The sequence below is a fragment of the Balaenoptera acutorostrata genome, chromosome 1 (genome assembly GCF_949987535.1).
Source record: "Balaenoptera acutorostrata chromosome 1, mBalAcu1.1, whole genome shotgun sequence".
NCBI lineage: Eukaryota > Metazoa > Chordata > Mammalia > Artiodactyla > Balaenopteridae > Balaenoptera > Balaenoptera acutorostrata.
Window position 1 is genome coordinate 98,814,375 of NC_080064.1, and position 26,657 is coordinate 98,841,031.

At 40.3% G+C, this 26,657-nt stretch overlaps 2 protein-coding genes across 4 annotated transcripts; one reads left to right on the forward strand and one right to left on the reverse strand.

The window, feature by feature from the left end:
* Positions 1 to 181: 181 nt before the first annotated feature.
* On the reverse strand, positions 182 to 8,365 carry WDR77 (WD repeat domain 77). 2 transcript variants are annotated; one of them, XM_028163312.2, is made up of 11 exons: positions 8,126 to 8,365; positions 7,679 to 7,864; positions 6,704 to 6,845; positions 6,376 to 6,425; positions 3,922 to 3,992; positions 3,731 to 3,785; positions 3,197 to 3,268; positions 2,487 to 2,595; positions 1,886 to 1,954; positions 1,225 to 1,300; positions 182 to 1,169 (listed from the first exon to the last, which is right to left on the reverse strand). In XM_028163312.2, exons 1-11 carry the CDS (start codon positions 8,238 to 8,240, stop codon positions 1,107 to 1,109), a joined length of 1,008 nt encoding a protein of 335 aa, XP_028019113.2. In that variant the 5' UTR covers positions 8,241 to 8,365; the 3' UTR covers positions 182 to 1,106. The 2 variants fall into 2 exon arrangements, with proteins under 2 accessions (XP_028019113.2, XP_007169468.2); XM_007169406.3 differs by having other exon boundaries at positions 182 to 1,300; positions 8,126 to 8,362.
* On the forward strand, positions 7,859 to 25,558 carry ATP5PB (ATP synthase peripheral stalk-membrane subunit b). 2 transcript variants are annotated; one of them, XM_007169407.3, is made up of 8 exons: positions 7,886 to 8,028; positions 8,551 to 8,646; positions 8,923 to 8,959; positions 12,665 to 12,810; positions 15,389 to 15,552; positions 15,937 to 16,062; positions 20,849 to 21,028; positions 22,087 to 25,558. In XM_007169407.3, the coding sequence occupies exons 1-8, from the start codon at positions 8,022 to 8,024 to the stop codon at positions 22,162 to 22,164; spliced, it is 834 nt and encodes a 277-aa protein (XP_007169469.1). In that variant the 5' UTR covers positions 7,886 to 8,021; the 3' UTR covers positions 22,165 to 25,558. The 2 variants fall into 2 exon arrangements, with proteins under 2 accessions (XP_057382506.1, XP_007169469.1); XM_057526523.1 differs by having other exon boundaries at positions 7,859 to 8,010; positions 20,849 to 25,558.
* Positions 25,559 to 26,657: the final 1,099 nt, after the last annotated feature.

The window sequence follows — 26,657 nt, forward strand, 5'->3', positions numbered from 1 at the left end:
TTGATCCATAACTTCTAAGTGGCAGTAGCCACCAACCAAGTAACCAAATATTTACCTTAAGTTCCGACTAGCTACTCTGGGGGGCTGGGGAAGCACACAAAAAAGTAATAGGCTATAAGAGATACCCTGATGACTCACATAAGTGGCATGTCTAACGGCACATGACACACACGCTTCAAAAGACAAGCCAACAATGAATCAACTTTTTATTTCACTGACCGGTACTTCCGATTCTTTCTCTGATGCCGTATTTAAAATTTTCAGAGTCCCCCAAAATAGCATTCAGGCTTCCTATATCCAAAGACAGGGGCCCAGAGGCAAAAAAGGTCAGGCCCCAGACTGTTTTCAGGTGGGAAAGTGGCAGACATTCCTATGCAAGTCTGTGTCAGTTTTTAACTGAAATGCCTTTAAACTCTCCATCCTGAAACTCTTTTATGGCATCTATGACAGAAATACACTCTCATCTCTCATATACACAACTCCATGGGGGTCGGGGGTGGGGTGGGGGCATTACACAGGTACCAGCCAAACTTCTTATTCAGCCAGAAACTGGACTTCTGGCTCAGTTTAATAACAAGGGATGTGCAAAACTGTGGTGAGTGTCCTGGCTCTTCCTCAAGGTGAGCTGGGCTGGATGTGAATGGAAGCACAGCCCATGACAAAGGTGAATTAAGCTCTATAAAAAAATAAAATTGCTCCTATCTCTATGAGCTGCTTCCAAGAATCCAGGGATGCCCACATCCCATACCTCATACAGACATGGCCAATTCCTCATGCAAAGCTACATGGGAAGCATAAAATCTTTTGTTAACTTTGGGGCGGGTGCTGGGGGGGTGGGGAATGGGGATTGGGCCTTGGGAAAGATGCAGGATGGATTTTTTATTCCCGCCATCAACAAAAACTATTTATCTACATACACACTCAAATACATACATATCCATGTTCAAGGAAGTTTTTCTTCCCTGGCTACAGGACCCCAGAATCCAGCCTACCCCAGGCTGAGAGACAATGCCTATTAACTGCACAGATCTGGTGTACCAACATACTGTAAAAGGCTCCTGTGTTGTCTCACAAACTGAGAGGGAAGGGGCAAAGGGAGTGGATACTCATTGGGGATTTGCTTTTTGTCTGAAATCCAATCTACTCAGCAACACTCTTAGGTCCAGGCTCTGGGAGAGGTTCTGTGGGCACGATATGGTGGATGACCTGATGGTCCCAGCCCACTGTGGTAAGAAGGGAGTGATTGAGCGGGGACCAAGTAGCATCTCTCACAAAGTCTCTGTGGGCTCGGCTTCTAAACCTACAAGAGAACAAAGAAAAGTGTGGGCATAGTAAGAGACAGAGGAAAAAGCAGAAATGGAAAGAAGAGACCCAACACACCCAGGGCACACTTCACCATATATATGGCCTAGTCACCAGCATAGTGGTGTAGCTACCCACAGAAGACTTCATCATCCAATCTAGGTACCTATTTTCATAGAAGAAATGATTGCTAGACCAAGGGTGGCGATATGAGCCAGTATCAGACAGCATCTCATGGCAAAGAAGGAAGTACAATCAGATCTTCTGTCTGGTGCCTTTCACCCTATAGCAGGTTGCATTTCCTACATGAGGTTCTTTGTGTGAAAAGGGTAGACTGTCCCTTTCTGGGAGTCAGCTGGAATGCCAGGCTCAGAAATCACACCCACCACCACATTCCTCCTCTAGCAGGGACAGAGCTGGTTGTGAGTCAGCCCCCAGAACAGGGAGACAGTCAGCAGTCGGCCTGCTTCCATCACCAAGTCTCCTTGAAAGAGACAACCCAGTTTTCCAAAGAGAAAAAGGCCCCCGCCACCTGTTGCTCCCCTCCCTGATTCCTGATCACAGGGTTCCACGTCACACTTACACCTCAGAAAGGCCTGAGTCCAGCACAGCAAGGGAGCAGTCTTCACTGACAGAGGCCAGGAAGGGAGCACTAGGAGAGAAGGAGGGGGTTGGGAAACATAAAGCCCACAGGTCTCAAGACAAAACCTGACTGGGCAGTCCCCAAAGCCCACTCTAAAATGATCAGAGAAGGTGGCTTGATCCCCACTTTGGGTTAAGGCCACTCAAGTCTAGGTGCAAGTTCCAAGGAAAGATGAGGAAAATGGAGCAAAGTCAGGGTGGACAGCCATCCTGGCAACTAACCATCCCATCTAGCCCCTCCCTGTAGCTTCAGTGATGATCCAGAAACACGGGCTTTCCAACCACACAGCCCTACAAGCCCACAGTATTAATCATTTTGGATGTTGAGCAGGAACAAGACCATATTTTAGCCATTTGCAGTCAGAGACCATACAACCCAAAAAATGGACTACAGTCTTGAGATCTTTTACATTCCAAAACCTCAGCTACAACAGTGCCTGTTTTAAGGAGCTACCCAATCAGCTAATGCTACGCCAACACAAGCATCCCCCCTCATTCTTCCTATTCATACCCATCAGGCCCTTGACGACAAAGAACAGTACCTGTGCGGGGAGAACACCAGCCCAGTGACACACTGGGAGTGCACAGCTGAGCTGAGGGCACAGCCTGCACTCTTGGTGTCCACAAGGGAGACAGTCCCATTCTCATCACCTGAAGGAAAGAGGGAGTACATCACAGAAGTTACGAGCATGGGCTTTGGACTCAGCCAAATCTGGATTTGAATGCTAGGTCCTCCATCTTGAACAAGTTAACCCCTCTGAGCATTACAGAGAAACATTACAGAGCAAGGGGAGAAACTGAGCATCAGTTTCCTCTTTGGTAAAGTAGGAATAATTGGTCATTTGGGGGTTGTGGAAATTAAATTAATGGATGACATAATTGTTATCATAAACTACGTCACCATACACACAGCCATATCACCATGTGAACGCAACTGTCCCTACTATACAAGCGTATTCCCCATGTAGCAATCCACTTGCTTTGCGGCCCACTGACTTCTAGCCATGAATAAAAGAGCCACAGCAAACAGTCAGGAATCAAATCTACTAGGACAAAAATCATCATGTTCTCCAAAGCTAAACTAAAGCCACTTTTGGATCATCCCACCTCCCTACACCCCCATGAATATAATTCACCTTGCGCCCAAGTGTGCTGATAAGACTGAGCAGCCAGAGTCTCGAATTATGGAGTCAGCTCTCTCGCTCATCCTCCCCTTCCCAGAGTCAACACACAGTTCGACATGCTGCCTTACCAAAGACAAAGACTTCACTCTGCTGAGGATGCCAAGCCAGGGAGGCAGGAAGGTAGCCAGAGGCACTGCAGCCTGCAAAGGGGAGAAGAGGGGTCTGGAACAAGACTCTGAGCCGAAGCTTCTCAGGCGAAGTCACTCGAAATCCCAGGAGCACCTTTATTCAGTTTCCCAAGCCCTGCTAAGGCAGTCCTGTCCTCATCCTTGACCCTCACAACCTACATCTACCCATCAGCCTCCTGCCCTTTCCAGACGTGAGTCACGGGCAAGTTTCAAAACAAAGCATGAAGATAACAACTCTGGCCCCTTTGTTTGCCCATCCAGGAAATGTAAAGTAAATTACCCCCCACCCTTCAGGAACCAGCCCTTCTTCTTGGGACCCACTGCACACAATGTGCCTCAGTGGGAAAGAAAGCAGTTGTGTCATTTGTGTCAGGGACTGGGCATCTGGCAGCTTTGCCTCTGACTCTGGCCAAGGAAAGCCTCTTCCACGTGGGTTCCTAGTATCACTCTCCCACCACTGGCTCTCAGACTCACCCATCTGTGATGCTGGCTTGGGACAGCGGGTATCCCACAGTAAAATTCTATTGTCCTAAAAGAAGGAACAGAAAAAGGGCTTCACAATCCAAAGAAGCAGCTGCTGGCCAGAAGCCCTCCACACTAGACTTAGGTCTAAAGGGTCTGAGTGCGGTTAGGAGGTGGGAAGGGAAAAAGAGATTATATCTCACCTCACCGCATGAAAGAAACACAGAATCCCTGTGGGGAGAGGCAGCAACACAGGTGACCTGCCCAGAGTGAGCTGTAAAGGAGACAGAACAAGAAATAAGACAGAGAAGATGCAGGCATTGCTATCAAGCAGACCAGATATTATGAAGGGGTAGGAGGGAGGGTGTGAGAAATAGGCCTAGTCTCATGATGCAAATTAGCAAATTCTGTGAGATTTTTGGATTAGATGAAACCTAAGAGGAAATGTTGATATCATCATAAAAACTCAAAAGGCTTGGAGGAAAATGAATCATTAAAGACATGAAAGATAAATTAAATGCTGAATAAGAACAGGAGAGGAATTTACAGTAAAGACATCCTAGAATAGCAGAAGCACACATGCCTCCAGGTAGCACACAAAGACTTCTGAGGGAGTTCTGGACACTGAGAGTTTTAAGGGAATTTCTCCAGTGTTCTTCTTCCATATTGAACTGAGAAGCTGCCTCTAATCTGCCAGCAGTGCTGACCTCTACTCTCACAGTCACCCTTCTCCCACGTGTAGAAGAAATACACACCTCTCACCCACCCTAAACCTTACCATGATGCTCAGGAGTATAAAACCCTAAGGTATGAAATAAAAGGGGCTTTTCCTGAGACAAAGAAAGAGCACCTGAGTAAAATTCTGTGAAGGATGCTGGCTTTTCTCAGCCACACCACAAACACAAGTGTGGTTCTGTGACTGATCTCTTTAATAAAGAGAATTTTGAAACATATGACAGGTGGTTGTCATAAGAACATCTCATAAGCTTATCTGAATTTAAAAATGAAGTCAGACTTTTTCTGACTGAAAGTTAAGTCTCACTTGGCCAACTGGCTTAACAATGCATATGGTTTTTGGCAGTTAGGTTATATGGTAGATGTTTTACGTAAATTATATGAGCTTTATCTGCAAATCCAAAATTTTGACAAACATATTTTATAAAAGTGTACAATAAATGACATGGCCAGATATAACTTTCTCTGCAACTAGTTAAATTTAAATTAGATACTAATTTTAAAATGTGTGAGAGGGTACAGTTTTTCAAAATTCTTTTAGGGCTACATGCTAAAAATGTTAAAAGTCTCCACTAAATGTTAATTACAGGCTGTGGAAACCACCTTCTCCAAAGTGATTTAACCAGACTTTCTGAGATAGTCTGAATGTGGCTCTGCCCTGAGACAGAAGTGTGGGCTCAAACTACCTTCCATAGAATCCATGGAAAGCCAACACGAGGAAAAGTATTGTATTGCTCACTTGAAAAAAGCAAAGCTTTGGGACAAACACCATGGGGGAGTACAAAGGATGAAAAAAATATGTGGTTCCTCTGCCCTCAAGGAGTTTGGAATCAGTGGGGGGAATAAGAATAAACACAAAGAACTAATTAAAAAGGCTGAAAGGAACAAGTGCTGAAAAAGAGTTATTTAGCATTGACCAGAAAAACACATGGTAAGTCTAGGAAACAAAAGGCAAGTATAGTAGACTTTGAGCACTGACATTTTAACATTATTGTCTAACTACCTGCAAGTGACCCTGAAGCTCCAGGAGATATATGAGTTTATGATTTTGCTTCGCCCATATCTGAATCACGCACTTTGAAGTTAGAACTGGCAGAGAAAGGCACTTAGTCACTGGGGGAACCAGTGATCACCCATATCTACATCTCTTAGCCACACACATATTAACGCTCTATACATTATCTTCATTAAGATTTGGTATCTTCATGAGGAATGGCTCCCAAAATAAAGTCAACTGCTAGTGCTGCTAATGAAAGTGAGCAGAAAAAGGAACATTAATAGAAAGTGATGGTTCTCACCAAAAAAATGAGATTTTATGGAGGTGAATATTCAAACGTTCAAGATTCACAAGTATCAGGGTTTATACTTGGAGAATGCCAAAGATCTACTGTGATCAGGTTTAGATAGCATGGTATGCTTGAAGGAGTGACAGTAAAAAGGCTTCAATGCCAGGACATGAACATGAGATCTTAACCTGCAAGCCACAAGAAACCAATGAAAGACTAAAGATTACAGGTAGAACGATGAGATGAGTGCCACCGTCTGTACAAGATAAAGCCTGAAAATAAATGGGAGCATAAGAAATGGAATGGAAGGTCACTGACGAAATGGAAAAAGACTCCAAAGAACTTGGGGACCAACTGATAGTGGGAAACAGGAGGAGTGGAAGAGGACTGGGATTTTCAGCCTCAGGTGACCAAGAAGGTGGTGAGGCTGTCAATAAAAAAAAAAAACAGGGAAATTATGAAAAGGGCTAGAATCGACATTGGAGCCTGACCGTAGTTTTGGAAGACATACAGTACCAGGCAGGAGAGCAAAGAATTGATATCACTAACATGCAAGCAAAGTTCAGAGAGCACAGAGGGGAGAATAAAAACAAAACAGCCAAGGCCAGGACTGAAAAGGAAAGAACATGCACTCACCTCGGTATGAGTTCAGAATCATCTGCTGAGCAAGGTCCCAAACTTTGATGCTAAGAAGCAAAAGGAAACAGAGACTTAATTTGACCTACACTGTCTACATAAAAACGTGTGTTCAAATAAGAACATCCTATGTCTTTGCCTACTGGACTTCTGGTACAGCCTACTTTTACAATGCATTGCAAAAATCTCTAAGAAAACCTTAGAGGCATGTCATAATTAGTCACTGGGTTCTTATAATGAGCCCAAAACATTATTTAATGAGGCTAATATGATGCTAAAGACACCCAAAGGAGGCCCAGAAACAGGAGTGATGAGAGGAGGGACCCACCAGAAGTCTTTGCTACCACTGACAGCTTGTGTGCCAGAGCTCAGGACACTGACTGTAGACACGATGTCATCGTGCTCATACTTGCAGAACTTGCTGACAATTAGTGTCTCATTCTCATCCAGCTCCCACAATTCAACAGCACCTGTTGGGGGTGGGGAGGAGGGTGAGGGAAACAAGCTTGGATTATGCCAAGACAGCAATTCGCTTCTAGGACTCTAAGCTCTCAGGAAACAAGGAGGAAATCTCCCCAATGATCTGAGTAGCACACAGTCCGTACGATTAAATATTCCCAATTATTTGGACACTAAAAATACTAAATACTAAAGTATTTTAGTACTAAATACTAAATACTAAAGTATTTGTTGAACAATTTGAATAAATGTCTTACAGTCATAAAAATATGTTGAATAACATAAAAATATGTTGTACAGTGACTAAGTACAGAAAATCCCCAAATAGCTGCCCTGAATATAGAGTGTTCAAGCTCAATTGCCAGAGAGGTTCAATCTTTAATGTCCCACCTTTATCCTTCCATGCAATGTCTGCCAACGTCCATATTCTGATTTCTTTTTTTTTTTTAATGTCAAAGCCTCCATTGCTGAGTCTGACATTCAAGGCAAAGAAAGCAGAATAAAGACATTTAAGAATAAAATGGGAAGAAATGGAAAGTGCACAGATTGGCCTCGGCATCATCTTTAGGATCAAGATTATCCTTGGTTTGGGGTTGGGTGGATACAGAGAAGAAAAATAGTTCCAATTAATTTGTTAATTTTGTTATGGATTTTGCTAGGAAGTTCCACCAAACAATTTAGAATCTTGGGAAAGGTATGTCCTACCTACACAGTTACTCTCCTTCAGGACCAACACCCTCAAACTCCCCCAAGCACTGAGTATGGGATTTTAAATATTGAGCCCAGCCCGACCTATACCCCTGGCCTCCATCCCACCTGTAAGGTTGAGGAGAAAGTGACTCACCTGAATCGGAAGCCACTAGGATACCTCTGTCCCCTACCCAAGTGAGGTCAGCCACTCCGGCCTCCGTCTGGACTCCAGCGGAGCAGAAACCTTCGTTGGGGGCGGCACAAGGGTCCTTGAAAAGCCAGAGGGAGCCAGCCCAGCAGCGGCCACTCAGGCTAGAAGCCCCGAGCAGAAGCGCCCCATCTAAGGGAGATACAAGCTGTCAGCGCGTGAGGAGTGGAAGGGCTAATCTCCCTGGTGACCGCCCAGCAGCCAGCTGGCCGTGTCTGGATCGGAGCCCAGGAACGCCGAGCACGGCTGGGTACTGAGCTCAGCGACGCGAGGCAGGGGTGAGGATGGCATGCGGGGTAAGCGGGGGTCTGGGGGCAGGCTGGAAGGTTTAGTCCCGGGAAAGGGCATTCGGGGTGGGGTGAGGGAACTCCCAGACCCAGGACCTAGGCTCACCCGACCGGTACCGCGCAGCCTCCAACTGCCGCTCCATACAAGCGGGCGCATTAGGGGGAAGGTTCCACTCCCGGGCCTCCGGGGGCACTAGCGGGGGCGGGGTTTCCTTCCGCATCTCCACGATTCCAACTCCAACCTAGACCCAAACTGGACGCCCGCCGGAGACTCAGCTCCGCGAGCCACCACGTGGTCCCTCTATAGGCTTCCACCCCTCTGGCCAGGCTACAGCCTCTCTAAATCTCGCGAGAATTGCTTCTACAATTCCTTTCCGCTTTCCAGCGAGCGACCTCTTGCCGCAGGCTCTCAATGCTCTGCGGTTCTTATCGACAAAAAAAAAAAAATTCGACCGGAAGTTGATGGAAAAGGGCACGATGTTCTCTTCTCGCGAGACTTGTGAGCGACCATCTTGTTTCTGTCCCTGACAGAGTCTCATGTAGCGGTCACTGGGGCGCGAAGACTGTTGTGTGGACGCTGCTTGACAATGCTGTCCCGGGTGGTACTTTCTGCCGCCACCGCAGCAGGTGAGAGGTACAGACCCTGGTCCGGGCTAGCAGAGTGATTGCAAACCAGCGTGTCTAGGGTTACTTGGAGCGGGTGGGAGGAAAGGGGGTGAAAGGCGCGGCGAGATTTGGGCCTGAGTGGAGAGTTGATTAGTGCCGCTCAGAAGGAGAGTGTGGGGTCTCGGGGGATAGGAATGGGGGACGCATGGCCTTAGTGATTGGGCTCCGCGGGGACCGAGGAAGGGGCAAGCCAGATTTCACCGTGACCTTGCTAACCTGTGTCTTGTGTATTTGTAGCTCCCTCTCTGAAGAACGCAGCCCTTCTCGGTCCGGGGTAAGTGTAAGGGGTGTAATACTCCCTTTTGTCTTTGTTTTATCACCTATTTCACTTCTGGGTAATCTGCTCTTAGCTTTAGGCCGGTAATTACCTTTCTTTAGGTTATTTTGGAACGCTTCACGTCTCATTCAAACATGTGTGCTCCTGTAACTGCCTGGAACACCGTTGTGTCACCTAATAGCAAAGGTTAAGAGAACAAGTGATGTGTTCTTACTAAACTAGAAACTGGTTTTGGTGTCCCCTAAGCCCCGCCCTTCTCCCTTGTGACCTTCAGCTAGGCACAGCTGCGGCAGCCCTAGTCAGGGTTACTAGATTGCATACCCTAGGACAAGTTTTGTTAAATAAAACAATGAAGCATCTTGTTTTTAATCTGTCTCCCAGATTCCAACTTTTACTGTCAGGTCAGAGAAATTATTCGTCGTTTCAGTAAATATTTATTTTGCCACCCACATAACCGAAGATACAAAAATGAGTAAGGTTAAGTACCTGCCTTCATGGACCTCACGCACAGTCTACCAGAGGAGGCAGCTGTAAAGTAGTGGTTTACAGTGAGGAGGATTCCAAAGCTGAAAGAGGGTACACCGGGCTCCTCCACTTACAAGCTGTGGGACCTTAATTTCCCCATCTGCAAAATAGAGAGAATAGTACATTATGGATTGTGAAAATTAAGGGAATTAATTCCTGGGAACTCTAAAAACAGTGCTTGGTACATAGTATGTGCTTAGTAAATATTAGAAGGTGTTACTGATATTTCATAAAACATGTCAGTTTTTTTTGGGATTTCTCTTTTTACTTCCAGACTTAGTCCTAAATCTTGCAAAATTTGATAGCAATCCTGTGGCTTGAAAAAGTGGCTTTGGTTTATCTGTAATTTTTGTATAAGCAATAAAGTGAGGCTATAATTGGCTGCTTCCAACTTCTTAGAGAAGAAAGATTCCATATAGACAAGTAAACAAATAATTGTAATATAGGTAATAAATACATATACAAAATGCAAGGAACATCCTTGATTTCTCTTTCACATTTCATGTCTAATACATCAGTAAGGCTCTTTCTTCAGATTATATCCAAACTCTGACCACTTCTTTCACTACCACTACTACTGGAGTGTGAACCACCATCACGTTTCACCTAGACTATTTCAGTTGTCTCCTAACTAGTCTCCTTGAATCTATATTCCTGTCCCATTACAGGCCATCCTCACAGTAGCCATAGGGATTATGTCAGTCCCCCCACCCTTCCCCTGCAAAGCCCTCTAGAGGTGCCCATCCCACTTGAAATAAAATCCAAACTTACGATAACACAGAAAGTTCAACATGAGTTGACCCCATCCTACCTCTTGATTTACCTTCTTACCTTCTCTTTTTAGCTCATTCTCTAGGCTTACTGGCCTTCTTGCTATTCCTCTGAAAACTGCCAAGCTTATTGTTGCCTCAGGATCTTTGTACTTGCTCTTCTCTTTTCCCCAGGTCATTGGCTCAAATGTCATCTGATCTACCGAAAAAGGCTTTCCCCCACTCCATTGCTCCTTAGCCCCTTCCTTCACCTATTTTTCTTCGTGGAACTTAAAACTGTCTGAAATTGTGTATTGTGAATTGTGTATACACTCACACTTCCCAAACCCCCACTAGAATGTCAGAGGCTGGGACTTTGTCTGCTTATTATTATACTCCCGGTGCCTGATATAAGTAGAAAGTCAGTAAATGTTTTGTTGAGTGACTAGTTGTCAACCCAAGATTGGAAGGCCTTTATAGAGGATATACTCAAGATGTTCTGAAGGCTGGTTGGTCTTGGCAGTCATTAAGTGAAAGGTACACCAGGCAGAAGGAGCAGCATGAGGTATGGATTTTTTTTTTTTTTTTTTTTTTTTTTTTGGTTTTTGAAAGCAGTAAGTAGTTCCATATGGCTGGAGAGTAGGAGAATGAAGGCAGATGAGGACATAAAATTTCACAGGTGCTGAATCACATAAGCTGAATTAAGTAGTTTGTTTTCTGTGGGCAGGAGAGAGCCTGTTGAAGAGTTTTAAAGTCAAATTTGCATTTTAAAAACTTTCAAAGCAGCAGGGAGGGGGCTAGGTTCAAGGGGTATTTGAGGAGAAGCCAAGAGAGCAGATTTTGGATTGATGACTTGTTTAGGCAGGAGTAGATGAGGGCTTGAACTGAGACAGCCAGTTAAGGAGAGGATTTGTGTTCACCTAAAGCAAGTTCTTTAGTGCTATGATTTAAGTCAGTGGTTCTCAACCTGGGGTAGTTTTGCCCTCTGAGGGACTTTTGGCAATGTCTGGAGACATTTTCGGTTGTCACCACTGGGTAGGAGAGGGGCTGCTACTGGCATCTGGTGTACAAAGGCCACAGGGATACTCCTAATTACTCTAAGTGCACAGAACAGCCTTCCGCAACAAAGAGTTGTCAATAGTTCAAAATGTCAATAGTGCTGAGGTTTAGAAACCCTGATTAAAATGAAAGAATCTTGAGCATGATTCTCAGATTTCAAAATTTGGTGAGGTAACTCAATATATTGGGAAGCAGAAATAATATTCAAAAGGCAAGCAGTGAACAATAATCAATGAAATAATGTAAACTCTTACATTGCAAGGAGATAAGAGAGGGGAGGTGAGGGACAAAAACATACTGAGAATTTGAAGGAGATTTAGCTTGACAGCAGATATGAAAAGGCTAGAGGATTTTATTGCATCAGAATCCTATGTACCAGTATGCTGTAACTGCTACAAATGCAATCTTAGGCTACTTTAAAGACAAGAACAGTTCGCAAATCCATGATAATAGTACAGTGGTTCAAGCCCAATAATGACAATAGCAAGTTCTCAATATGTATTGATATTTGTAGGATGAATGAATTAGTCAAGCTATATTTCAGTTCCGTATTATGTTCAGTTCTGTATACGTCATTTTTGTAAACAAAACCAGTTTGCTGCTTGTGGACAGTCAGGATTGTAAAGGAACTGAGATGTTTAACCCAGATACATGAGTGTTATCTTACATCGAAAAATAATATTAGAACCAATGGATAGAGGTTTCAAGGATGTATGTAGCAGTTCAATTCAAAGGATGAACATAGTTAGAGCTATCCAACACTGAAAAAGCATGTTTCACTTAGTGGTTATTTAGCACCCCGATACAGAGAATATTCAAAAAGGTCAAAGTTCTTGCCATCAGGGAGCTCACAACACAGTGGACATGTAATAGCTAACCACTTACATAAAACTTTACCATATGCCAAGCACCATTCTATATACTTTACATTTATTAACTCAGTTAATCCTCACAACAACCCTCTAAGGTCATATTCTTTGTTCCCACTTTACTTTAGAGAAATCAGAGACTACAAAAGCGTAAATTAAAATTTGAATCCAGATAGTCTGGCTGGAGAGTCTATGTTCTTACATAATTCATTGCTAGTAATAGACATATAAAGTCCTAGACAGATGACACGTGAGACTTAACAGAAGGGATTCTAGTATTGGGTAGAAGGTTACATACAGCCTTAAGTAAGTTGTTTCCCCTTATTACACAGCTAATTATGGGACCCTAACCTTCCTGTTCTTGATCTGTTCTGTTCCCATTGTTAGGACAGTGGGAAACAGCCTCGATCTTCATCCCTATTTGCTCTTTTCTACAGTTGTTCATACATTGTGTTCTCTTTAAAGAATAGGCCTTAAATTTGTGTAATTCCTACCTGTAGGGTATTGCAGGCAACAAGGATCTTTCACAAAGGGCAGCCAAGTCTTGCCCCTGTACCACCTCTTCCTGAATATGGAGGAAAAGTTCGTTTTGGGCTGATCCCTGAGGAATTTTTCCAGTTCCTTTATCCTAAAACCGGTGTAACAGGTGAGCATTTGCCCAATGTTTGATAGTATGTTTAGATGGTATGGTTTATGTTAATCTAGCCTTTTAGTGGCCTCTTACCTCTTCCACATGTACCAGAAAAATCAAGTCAGCTGGTTTTAAAACTAAAGTGTGGAAGTGATTCAATATAAGAATTGATTTGGTTGCTTTAACTTGTCTTTGGAATAAATTTGTTTGGGATTTTAACTTGATTTTGTACCATTGTCTCCATTTCTTGTTACACCAAATTTATTGACTGCCTGCTCTATGCTAGGCACTGTTCTAGGCATACGGTGGTGAACTAAAGTGCCTGCCATCATGAAACATACATTCTTTTGTAGGATAGACAATAAGGAAATGAGTAACTGGGGAATTCTCTGGTGGTCCGGTGGTTAGGACTCGGTGCTTTCACTGCAGGGGCCTGGCTTCCATCCCTGGTCAAGGAACTAAGATCCTGCAAGCCGCACAGAGCGGCCAAAAAAAGAAAAATTGAGTAACTGTATAATACACTTTCAGGTAATGATAGAAAGAGCTATGGATTAAAATAAATCCAGGTAAGGCAATAGAGACTATGTGTTGTATGTATAATTATGAAAAAAAGAGCTGGACCATATTTATCAGTTTTTTTTTCCTTTTACAAAGGTATAGGGACTTCCCTGGTGGTGTAGTGGTTAAGAATCCACCTGCCAGTGCAGGGGACACGGGTTTGAGCCCTGGTCCGGGAAAATCCCACATGCCACGGAGCAACTAAGCCCGTGCGCCACAACTACTGAGCCTGTGCTCTAGAGCCTGCAAGCCACAGCTACTGAAGCCCGCGCGCCTAGAGCCCCTGCTCCGCAACAAGAGAAGCCACTGCAGTGAGAAGCCTGCGTGCCGCAACTAGAGAAAGCCCACGCACAGCAATGAAGACCCAACACAGCCAAATAAATAAATAAATAAATAATTTTATTTAAAATAAATAAATAAAAAGGCATAAACTGTACTGAAACCTTACATTTTTATAATACGATATGCTTTCACTTTATTTAATCCATACAACAGTTCTATGAAGACTTTTTTTTATTAAATAAATTTATTTATTTATTTTTGGCTGCATTGGGTCTTCGTTACTGCACGCGGGCTTTCTCTAGTTGCGGCGAGCGGGGGCTACTCCTGGCTGCGGTGCGCCAGCTTCTCACTGCGACGGCTTCTCTTGTTGCGGAGCGTGGACTCTAGGCACACAGGCTCAGTAGTTGTGGCTCGCGGGCTCTAGAGCACAGGCTCAGTAGTTGTGGCGCATGGGCTTAGTTGCTCCACGGCATGTGGAATCTTCCCGGACCAGAGCTCAAACCAGTGTCCCCTTCATTGGCAGGCGGATTCTCAACCACTATGCCACCAGGGAAGCCCTATGAAGACATTTTTATTACCCAGAACTAGAAAACAAAGAATTTACCGAGATTTATTCTCTCTTTAGTGACTGAGTTGGATTTAAACACAGGTTCTACAGTTAAGTTTAGTGTTCTTTCTGCTACACGCACTGCCTCTCTTGCTGTACCCAAATATTGCTATGACCATGAAACATTGAAAACCAAAGACTTTTTTTTTTAATCGCTCCAGGGAGTGGCCTAAGATAGCATTTCTATAACTAAAATTGCAAGAAACATTAATTTCCTCAGACCTCCATAGCTGATAAAAATGCTACATATGATAGGCCTTTCTTATAAATTCACATTTAAAATTTATACATTGAAGGCAAATTTTTTAAAAAAATGAACTGTTGAGACTTTGTATGGGAAACTGGGTAAAATATATTTGAGAATGTAACCCTTTTATTCTCATAGTACATCCTAACATCTTTTGGTGCCTGCATTGCTCAAAAACACTGTAAACTGCTTCCCCAAAGACCTGCTTTGACCTTACCTAGCATCTAGTAGGCATAGAGGAAAATCCTAAAGAAATGTACCGTATGGTTTGTGTCCTTTCAGAATTCATGGCCTGGTTAAAGAAAAAGATGGCTATATTTGAAGCATTATAATAAGACGCTACAGGAATTGAGAATCCTGTTACTTAGTTCTTTTACATACATGCTGCTTCATAGTTCTATCTGTTTTGTTTGCTTATTTCCAGTGTCAGGTTCCTATTCAGTAAATAGGCAAGAGTAGATAAATTTTATTCTGACCAGTGTCCCCACTCAATAAATAGTATATTTTGCTGCACAAATTACTTCTGGTAGTAACCTGACATCTTTATAAAATACTTCCTGTTGGTTGAGCAATTGTACCACATACTTAATATACATTATTTCTCAATTTCGTCAACCCTATGAAGAAGGTACTATTCCCATTTTACAGTTTAGGAAACTAAGCTCAGAGATCATCTATGTTGCTCAGTGTTTTATAAGTTGCAGAGTCAAATTTCCATGGGTCCCGATCCTTGTTCTTGCAACCCTACCATACTGGTTCTCATCTAGTGTTCCGTCTTTGAATCTGATTATTTAAAGTCATTATTAACTTTGCCTTCAACTAATTAAATGCGGAAGTATCTCTATCTTCCCCTTTTAGACATAGCATATCCATCGTAAAATAACTTTTTCTTCTTTTAGGACCCTACGTGCTCGGAACTGGGCTTATCTTATATTTACTCTCCAAAGAAATATATGTGATAACTGCAGAGACCTTCTCTGCCATTTCAACAATAGGGGTGCTTATCTATGTTATTAAAAAGTATGGTGCCTCTATTGGGGAATTTGCTGATAAACTCAATGAGGTAAGAACCATAAACCTTATTTCCCATTTTAGACCATAGTAGTCGTGTCAAAGCCATCAAGTGATGTTTTTGGTACGAATGATAGGGGCAGAGCATATAGAAATGAATCTAATTGTAATGATTTCAATTATAAGTGTTAATGTTATTACTAACTTGAGATCAAGTTTTAAAAATCTACCAAACTTTCTCCAGCTTTTCCATAGTTTTGTTCATTCAAAGATACTGCATAGCTATTTTGGGCAACTCTTTTTAAGGATTTGTGTACTCCCTATTGTGTGGGTGTTTTCACAAATGAGGGGTATGACTTTGAAGAAGCATAAAATGAATCTTTTTTATTACCCTTGGTACTTTCACTGATCTTTGTTGTAAATATCATAATTGCAGCAAAAAATTGCCGAACTGGAAGAAGTGAAACAGGCTACCATCAAACAAATCCAAGATGCAATTGATCTGGAGAAGTCACAGCAGGCACTGGTTCAAAAGCGCCATTACCTTTTTGATGTCCAGAGGGTAGGTTTCAGAACTTTCTAAGGCAAGTGAAGTTACTCATTTGTGTGCATTTAACACAAAAAAATTAGAATCTTATGAGGAATAGTTGGATAGGTTGAGCATATTTTGTTTAGAAAAGAGAATATTTGGTTGGGGGTCTAAATAGCAGTTATAGCTATTAACTGTTCAGTGGATCTATCAAGTAGAAAAATAACTAGAATTATTACTCTAAAACTAGAAAGAGTAAAAAGTATAAAAGGACACATTTTGAATCCACACAGAGGGAAAATAATTCATTAAGTTATAGCGGATTAAAAAATGGCATTCACTGTAAAATACAGTAGGTGAAATACATGCTGTGCATTTCATACGTGCTCGCTATAAGAAAGTCTTACTTAACATACTTGCTATAAGAAAATCTGATACCTTACATTCCAAATTCACAAAGCAGATTCAGATGGCAGGAGAGCTTTTTACCATGATCAAAGCATAATTAGATTCTAAAATATTTAGTTTCTAAAACAACTTTAGGAACGTGCTCAAGCATTTTGTTGTTATTTACTTTGAGCCCAGTACTATATGCCTGATATTTAAAGTGAGATGTCCTTATATTGAAATTTTATGTATAGAAACACCTATGAAATGAAAAATAAGGTGCTATGGTAAAATAAGTATCTGAAATATTAAGGGTCTGGGCCAGTATTTCCTAGTGTAGTCTTGGTACCATGTGCATCAGTCATCTTTGATGCAAATTTTTGGACCCATTCCAAGACCTGTGGGATTAGAACCTCTGTTAGGAGCTATCCAAGAGTCTATATTTTTTTAAATAGGATCCTGAAAGATTCTTAAGCACATAAATGTTTGAAATCCTCAGAAATTTTTAAAATATCTTTCTGTGCAGATTTAGGTTACAATCTAAATGCTTCCTGCCTCATAGAAACTATGTATGCAGAAACAAAATCTGGCTTTTGAAGATGTAGCTTTTTTATAAGATTCAAATGATAGTCATTAAAATTTTTATTTATTTATGAAATATTTATTTAATAGGTATATTTTATGTGTGGACACTGGTCAAGACAAGGTGCTGGGAATACAGCAGAGAGCAAAACAAAGTCTGCCTTCCTGGGGTCTCTTTCCTAGCCAGGGGTTGAGAGAAGGACAGGAGAAAAATAATTAAGCAGATGTGAATGTCAACTGGTGTGAAGTACATGTAGAATAATGAACTTATGTTAAAGGAAAAGAGATTTTAGAAGGAGGGAGTTACTATTTTTATTGGGCATTCTAGAAAGGCTTCTAATGTGATATTTGAAGAGAGAGCTGTCAAAGTGATGGTGCAGGCTGTGTGGATTTCTGAGGAAATAGTATTCCAGGCAGAGGGAAGAACAATTGCAAGGGCCCTAATCCTGGATGCTTGCTTGGTATAGACAAGGAAAAGTAAGGAAGCCACTGTAGCTGAAGTGGAATGGCTGAGGAGGAAGGTTAAAGGAAGCAAGGCAGAGAGTGGCCAAGGGCTAGATCATGTAAAGTCTTACAGGCTTCTGTGAGAACTTTGACTTGTACTGAGAATGAGAGAGAAAGTCATTGAATCTTTTAGGCAGAGGAGTGATACAATCTCACTCGTGTTTTGAAGGGTGACTCTGATTGCCTTGTTGAAAGTAGCCTTCAATCTTGTATGCATTGGTTTGAAATGCCAATGAGTTAGCCAAATAGAGTTGTTAGGTAGACCATTTGATATATGAGTCTGGAATCACTGGGGAGAATTCCAGACTGGAGATGAGGGAATCATGAGCTTACAAGAGGCACAGCTATAAGACTGGAACATGAAGGAAAATAACTGAGGGAAACAAGGATTATTTTAATTTGTAGTTGCCCTACTTATGGTCAAGTAGTAAGGGTCTAAGAATTTGGCATAGGATTTAGCAACATGGAGGTTGGTGACCTTGGTAAGGGCTATTTGAGTAAGTTGAAGGAAAAAAAATGGAAGAAAAGAAATTGGAGTCTGAGTATAGACCACTGTCAAAACTGTGAAGGAGTTTTACTGTATTGGGCAAAGAAATTACTCAGTAGTTCAGAAGGTAGGATGTGGTAATCAAGAGAGATTTTTTAAAAGATGGAAAGTATAATTACATGTTAGCATCTGATCGAAGTTAGTAGAGAGAGAAAAATTGATGCAAGAAAGGGGTGGGAGTAGGGAGGAATTTGCTGAAGCAATGTCCTTCAGTAGGCCAGAGAGTTTAGAATACACAGGTGGAAGGGTTGCCTTCAAGAGCAGAGACAGTTCAGCCATAGTTAAAGAAAGGAAGGCAAAGTATGTGAGTATGGGTCCAGGTAGATTGGTTTAAATGGTGGTAGAAGTTTGTGAGGTTCTTTGTTTCCTTTTTCTCAGTGAAATAGGAAGGTAGGTCATTTGTTGAAAAGGAAAGTAGTCAAGGAGATATACTAGAGATTTCAGGAGAGTGAATGGAGTAAAAAAAAAAAAAAAAAAAATGTACCTAGGAGTATTAAGGGCCTACTTGAGATTAATATTTCAAGCCTTTATATAAAACAGGCAGACCTATAAGGATTTTCATTACAGACTAGAAGATGACAATATACATGTCACCATTACTAATTCAGTGTTATTCTGGCAGTAGTAGCTGGTATTAAGAGAAAGAAATAAGAGGTATAAAAATTAGAAAACATAAAGTTATCCTTACTTACAGATTACCTGATTATATACCTAGGAAACCTGAGAGAATCAACATAACTCTTAAAACCATAAGCAAATTCAGTAAGGTATCTGGGTACAAAATTAATATCTAATAAACAAAATCAGTAGCCTTCTATATACAAATATCAGTCAGAAAACATACAAGAAAAAGATAAACCATTTAGGAAGAGATGCCTAGGAGTAAACTTAACTAGAAATGTACAGTCTTTTTACTTTGAAAAATGTGAAATGCTTGTGAGGTATAAGGTTCTAAGAACCTAGACTCAATAGTATAAGGATATCAAATTCTCCCTACTTTAATCTCTAAATTTTACACATTCCTAGAAAGAAAATACTAATAGACTAGGGGTAGGGGGTGTTGGGACTTGAACAAATTGATTATTACTAGAAAAAGTAAAAAATATTCAGGAGTATTCTGAAAAAGAGAAATAATGAACAGCCCTACCAAATATTAAAGCTCAAAATTATAAAGGAACTTTAAATAGCTTGGCACACTACATGAATAGAAAGTCAGATTGGCACAGCACTTGAGAGAGAGGGTCTAGAGATAGACCTAAACGCATAAGGTAGTTTACATCGGTGGCATTTTCATCTTAGAGGGGGAAAGACAGACGGGTATCTTTGTAGATACAGAGTTGTTTTCCTACTTTTTGCCTTATACCAAAACAAATTTCAGATGAATTAAAGATCTTTAGATAAGAAATGAGACCATAAAAGTAGAAAAAGAGAACATGAAAAACAGTACAGTACCCTTGGAGTGGCAAAGCCTTTCTAATAAAGACAACAAAATGCAGAAACTTGTGTGGTGACATATGTTAACTAGACCCATTGTGGTGATCATTTCACAATATGTACAAATACTGAATCATTGTGTTTGTATACCTGAAATTAATGTAATGTTGTATGTCAGTTATACTTCAATTTTTAAAAATCCAGGAACTATAAGACGAAAAATTAAGTTGATCTCATTAAAAATTTTTAAGTTTTACATGTAGAAATTACCATAAAGTTAAGAGACAAGCTAGGAAGAATACATACATTCCATGTGATACAAAAGGGTAGTTACCTTAGGATAGACCAGCATCCCAGTAGAAAACTAGGTGTAGGACATGAACAATTTATAGAGATATAAGTAAATGTAAATGGCTTCTAAACATGTAAATTTTCTCCTTAGATAATGACAATTAAAATTGATATTTTTTTCTGCTTATCAGAATAGTGGAGAGTAAAATGTTTTATAAACACCATTGGTCAGGGTTTAGAGTAACAAGCATTTGTGTTGCTGGTGAGAGCATGAAGCAGTACAACTTTTCTGTGGAATTGGACAGCATTAATCACAAGTTAAAATGGATCTTTAAGAGCATGGGCTTTGTAGCCTGACTCCTTATAGTCAGGTCTTGGCTTCACAGTTCATTTGCTCTGTAACCTTGGACAACTTCCTTAGCATCTGCCTCAGTTTCTTCCTCACTGTAAAATGAATATAATAATAGCAACTATCCCATGGTGTGATTTTAAGATTTAATTGAATTGACACACAGTGTTTATTTAGAACATAGTAGGTACTCAACAGTTATTAGCTATTATTTGACCCAGCAAGTATTCACACATAAGTGCAAAGACATATACAATATACGCAGCAGCATTATTTGTTAAAGAATTAGAAGCAACCTAATCTATTAATAGAGCTTAAGTAAATTATGGATTATGAGACACCAAAATAGTAGAATCCAATGTAACTTTTAAAATTAAGGTGGGTCTTTGTATCATAATCAGTAAAAGTGATGTTCATGTGTGTACATACACCTGTGTTTTGTTTATTAAATATTTCTGGGAGAGAATACAAGAAATAGAGGAAGATGGTAGCCTATGGAGGGGCTGGAAGAGACTTATTTTTTACTGTATATACTTTTAAATATATTTTTACTATATGCTGTTAGAATTTTTCTACCACATGCATGTGTTACCTATTCATATTAAACAAATGAATTTTGCATAAAATACAGGTAATGATGGGTATTCTAATGGGCAGAATCCTCAGAATGGAAGTGATCCTTTAACTGTGCAAACAATTTTCATCACTTCTTAATTTTGCTTCAGAATAACATTGCCATGGCCTTGGAAGTTAGTTACCGGGAACGGCTGCATAGAGTATACAAGGAGGTGAAGAATCGCCTGGACTATCACATCTCTGTGCAGAATATGATGCGTCAAAAGGAACAAGAGCACATGATAAACTGGGTGGAGAAGAACGTGGTACAGAGCATCTCTGCGCAGCAGGTACATGATGTTTTGAAGCTTCTGGAGTTCTATTGATCTCTCTGATAGGATAGAAATAGCTGGTAAGGAGTCTTTAGCCTAGAGACACTGGGGTGGTCCTGGTTCATTTTTCTGGTTAGTGGTAACCTAGAAGATGCTGTGCAACTGCCTTGGTAGGTTGCCTCCTTCCTCAAAGTTTGGCTACCAAAGGGTCTCTCACCTCATGGATCAAAAAGTGGAAAGATTGTTGAGAACACTCGTTGAACAGACATATGTTCAAGTTCCAACATTTGGGCAATATTAAGCAACATATTTCATTTCTCTGTAAAACAGAGGCTGGACAAGTCTACTTCTTAGCCTCTTCCATTTTCTGAATAATTCCATGATTTCCATTCCATGCCATTTCCTCTTCCCAGCCACTTAATTCATTGGTCTTGAACAGAAATGTTTTCTGTTTTTTACCTAAATGTGATTTCCTTTTTAAATTTTATGTTCTTTACTTTTGACTTGATTTCTTCTTTCCTAGATATATAGTATACTTGGGCATTTCTGGTCATTTTCTGCATAACCATGCAGGACTAGAAAAACAGGGTCTGTCAACATTTAATGAATTGGGTTTTTTAAAATAAACTGTCTTTTACATAAAAGTGATATACTTACTTAAGAAACTTGAAAAGACAAAAGTATACAAAAGAGACTAAAAGTTATTTTTATTCTTTCTTAACATTTCTGTATTACTCTTGTTTGTTAAGTTGGTCTTTTTCAAGCAGCTGTTAGCTGTAAAACCTAACATCAGTGGCACATGGTTACAGGAGTATCTAGCTTCAACCTCTAAACAGGTTTCACTCATAAAAGCTATGAGCCAAGGGACTTTAAATTCCCTGCATTTGCTTAAAATAAATTTTGCATCTCCCCTATGTTAAATAATTAAATAATTTTTAGTAGTCTATCATATTAAGCCAGTAATCCATCTTGAGATTCCGAGGAACCTCTTATAGGAGGTATCCTTTAGAATTACAGTGTTTATACCCTTCCATGATTTGAAAAGGTCTAACCAGCTTTCTCTTTCCTTATCACAGGAGAAGGAGACAATTGCCAAGTGCATTGCAGATCTAAAGCTGCTCGCAAAGAAGGCTCAAGCACAGCCAGCTCTGTAAATGCATCTGTCCCAGTTGAGACAACTAGAAACAGTTGACTGACTAAATGGAAACTAGTCTTTGTGACAGAATCTTTCTGTATTGCTCTCTACTGAAGTTAGTTTCCCTTTCCTAAAAATGAAAAGTTTGAGTTTCATATAATGAGAGAATTAAAACAATCTATTGGCCAGTAAGATGTTTCTCTCATCCTTCTTGCTCTGCATTTTGAGTTGTTCCATGATCACTTTTGAATAAGCAGTTTGCTTTGAATAAAATTTGGTACCTGACTAAAAATTGTCAAGTTATAGTTTAAATTTGAATTAATTCAACCATCTTACAATAAAGTGACGGTTGAAACAAAGTTTTTCAAGATGCATAATTTTCTGAAATGTTATTTCAACATTTATTATATGGGTAAAAATTATGGGTCATTGAGCTGATAATATTGTTTATAAAACTATTAGTGGTAAGCTATTTCTTGCTGACAGGTTATGGGAAATTTAAAGCTTTTCAATATTCTTAAAATAACTAAAAAATCTTGTATACCAAATTATATCATTGACTTTATTTTCATTTTAGTAGTATGTCAACAGAAAATATTATGGACTCAATGTGTCATAAAATCACTCTGAAGAATCCAGCAGATAAGTTAGAAAATTCTGCCCTTCCATTGGTTTGTCTATATTTAATTCTCCCATACTTGTATAAGGATTTACTTGTAAACAAATGGATAACTTACATAATAGGAAGTACTTGAAAATACGTACCATATGGATAATTGCCATTTTCATTGACTTCCTAAGGTTTTAATTATGTAACAATCATTTAAGTCAGTACTTATTTATTTATTGATGGCTAATGTATTCATCTTATATAGAAATCAGACTGATATCGTTATTAAGATGTTACTTAAAGGAGATTTTGATAGGGTCAGCAGAGGTGTTCCAGATTATTCATTATACAAAGAATTGCTGTGCTAAGCACAATCCTGCACTGGTCATACAGAGATAAAAAGTTCCTACCTCAGGGAGTTAAATATCTACCGGAAAGGCAGTAAGACTCTGTGATACAGTACAGATTTTAGGTGTTTTGAGAGTGTAATGACAAGCACCATTTTAGGTAGTCTCAGTAACCTCATCATTTTCCTTGTATATAACTATCAGTCAGCATTCAGTCAGAGAAGCAGAACTACTAGGATATATGTTTATAGGTAAGGGATTTGACTTTATTCTGTCATGGGAGCTGGTTAAGCAATCTCTGTAAGCTCTTAATCTTTGTTTCTGATGAAAGAGCTTGACGTGCATGGAGCAGGCATTTAAGAAGGGAAGATAGATGTGAAGTGGGAGGGGGTAGGAACAAGTGGAAATCACAAGCACAGACTGAAACCCTTGTCAATTTTTATTACCTCAGATCTTCATGATATGATTGTCCTGCAAAACCCCAGGCCTTTCCTCACACACCTGGTCCAAAGGTTAGAGAAGCTGAAGGATGACCCAGGGAAGGGTTGGGAAGTTATAGGCCCAGCTACAATTGGTGAGTCAAGAGATTAGCACCAGTATGTATAAGCCACAAAGTTGCTTCTTTGCATTCGCAAAGGCAGCTAGGCTAGGCATGAGGCTGTCAAGGTCCTCTGGCCAGTCACTTCAGAATGAGAACAGTTTCATCTGGGTCTCCTCATAAGGCTACCAGATCCAAGCAGAGACTGACAGTGTGCCCCATAGTCCCCAGAACCAGGGAGCCGGATGAATTACATCGTGTACTCACAGCAACACTTACAACATGCTATGGATAGCCAGCATGATGCTCTGCCACCTGGACATGACTGTTGCAGCCAGCTGTAGAGCATATGCTGCTCCTTTTGGACAAGGATGTGCTGGAGGAGTTTGTTTACCTGTGCCCAAGGAGCATGGTATCACAACCCAAAGGGAAGCCAGTCAGGAATGAGAAGGAGGTAATAAGCTGAGCAGGTTTCCTAGAGACGAAACTCCAGACTACAGCCCCAAATCTCTACCTTCAGAATACCAGAAATTCATTTCTATGTGGTGGATGTGGTTTGGTATGTACAAATTGGCTGCATGGTAATTGGTTGTGCAGTCTCAAGAGTATCACAGTTATTTTTTAAATGTATGGTATGAAAAAGTTCAATTGATTTGAAGTATTTTTGTATTAGCAAAAGAAATGGATTACATTTGTCAATGATAAAAGGGAAATGTTGGATTCTTTACTTTTGTCATAAATTTTGTAATGACCATAAAAATAATTTCTAATCAATGATAACTAATAAGAATCTGTAGATCATTCCATCAGGTGGTCAATTACCTAATTCACTGGTTATTCTTAGCATCATTCATGGTGGAATAACCAGATATCTTTCCTGATCTGCTAAAATACGAAGTAGACAGTATCACCTGTGATGTAATCTAGCCAGATGTATTTAACCTGAATCTCTCAGGACTTAAGATGTAAATTCCAGTTTCCAGGAAATGCAGGAGGCAGAGGGACAATATAAATGACACCAGGGGAAGTAATTAAATTAGGGATTATGCTTCCATTTATTGGGTCTTAGTGTTTTTCATTAAAATTTTTAATGTTCTCTGTTAAGGTCCTGTACCTTTTTTTGTAAGATTTATTCTAAAGACTTTCTATTCTTTATTAAGATTATAAAACGTACCTGGCTTAAAAGTAAATTTTCTGTTTGTCGGAGTGAGAAAATTAAGATTCAGATTCCTGCAACTTTGTTGCTGATGTTAAATGCAATTAAGATGCAGAATGCTGTAACATTTGCTTCCAGTAATGGTAGACTAGGTAATTCAGACCAACTCTCCTACTGAAGAAATTTTTCGCATCTGGGTGAAATATAAAACGTATCTTAAAAATATTAAAGCACCGGATGGCCCTAGAGATTGTCATACTGAGTGAAGTAAGTCAAAGACAAATATCATATGATATCGCTTATATGTAGAATCTAAAAAAATGGTACAAATGAACCTATTTACAAAACAGAAATAGAGTCACATGCAGAAAACAAACTTATGGTTACCCAGGGGGAAAGTGTGGGGGAGAAGGGGGGATAAATTGGGAGGTTGGGATTGACATATACACACTACTATATATAAAATAGATAACTAATAAGAACCTACTATATAGCATGGGGAACTCTACTCAATACTTTGTAATGGCGTATATGGGAAAAGAACCTAAAAAAAGTGGCTATATGTATATGTATAACTGATTCACTGCTGTACACCTGAAGCTAAAAACACTGTAAATCAACTATACTGCAATAAAAATTAAAAAAAAAAAAAAAAAAATCTCTGCCTAACCCAGAAGTTTTGTAATTTTAGCTCCTACAGGTAAGGATATGTTACATAATTTGTAGATGGTGTGAAATAAAGAGTTTAAGGCTTTTTTGTTTTTCATATGAATTCCCAATTGTTTCAGCACAGTCTACTAAAAAGATTATCTCCCCCCCCCCAAAAAAATAGAATAAAATAAAATAGATAACTAATAAGAACATACTGTATTAGCACAGGGAACTCTACTCACTTCTCCATAATGACCTATATGGGAATAGAATCTAAAAAAGAGTGGGTATATGTATATGTATAACTGATTCACTTTGCTGTACAGCAGAAACTAACAACATTGTGAATCATCTATACTCCAATAAAAATTAATTTAAAAAATACTAAAGCACCAAGAGATCATGAGAAATCATCAGATCAAGAACTGAGAGACAGTGGAAATTCAGACAGGTGAGGTTAGCCCTCAGGACCATTTTTGTCCTGGGAGCATTTGCCCATCTGAAAGAGATGGCTAAGACACTTAGTCATGTTTTTGGTCACTTCACAGGACTAGAGGAACAAAAGATGGAGTCCAGGACCCATCAAGAATGGAGACCCTAGTAAACCACCACTGCCTACCACCACCACTACCATACACACAGTCAGCTGCACTCTAGGAATAAAGATGAAGGCAGAAATAACCAACCCTTGGGAGTTCCCTGGTGGCCTAGTGGTTAGGACTCCGGGCTTTCACTGCTGTGGCCCGGGTTCAACCCCTGGTCGGGGAACTGAGATCTTACAAGCTGTGGGGCGTGGCCAAAAATAAATAGATTAAAAAATAACCAGTCCTTAATGAACAGTGTCCTGCTGTGAACAGATGACCCAGTAAAAAGCCCTGAACTTGGACTAAGTTTATCCCAAATTGCTGGTGCCCCCAGGTGGCTGGCAAGAGCAATAAAAGAAACCTTGTTTGGATGAAGATAACGTGATTCTAGACTTGCACTCCGATCACTACATTACGTTGTGTTAAGACTCCATCTTAGCAGGCTGGAGAGAGACTCTCCTGCTGGCCTTGAAGAATCAAACTGCCAGGTTGTGAACTGCCTGTGGACAGGACCACATGGCAGGGAACTGCAGGCAGCTTCTAGGACCTGAAGACAGACTCTAGCTGACAGCCAGGGCCCTCAGTTATACAGCCGCAAGAAAATTTATTTGTCCAGCAAATAGGGG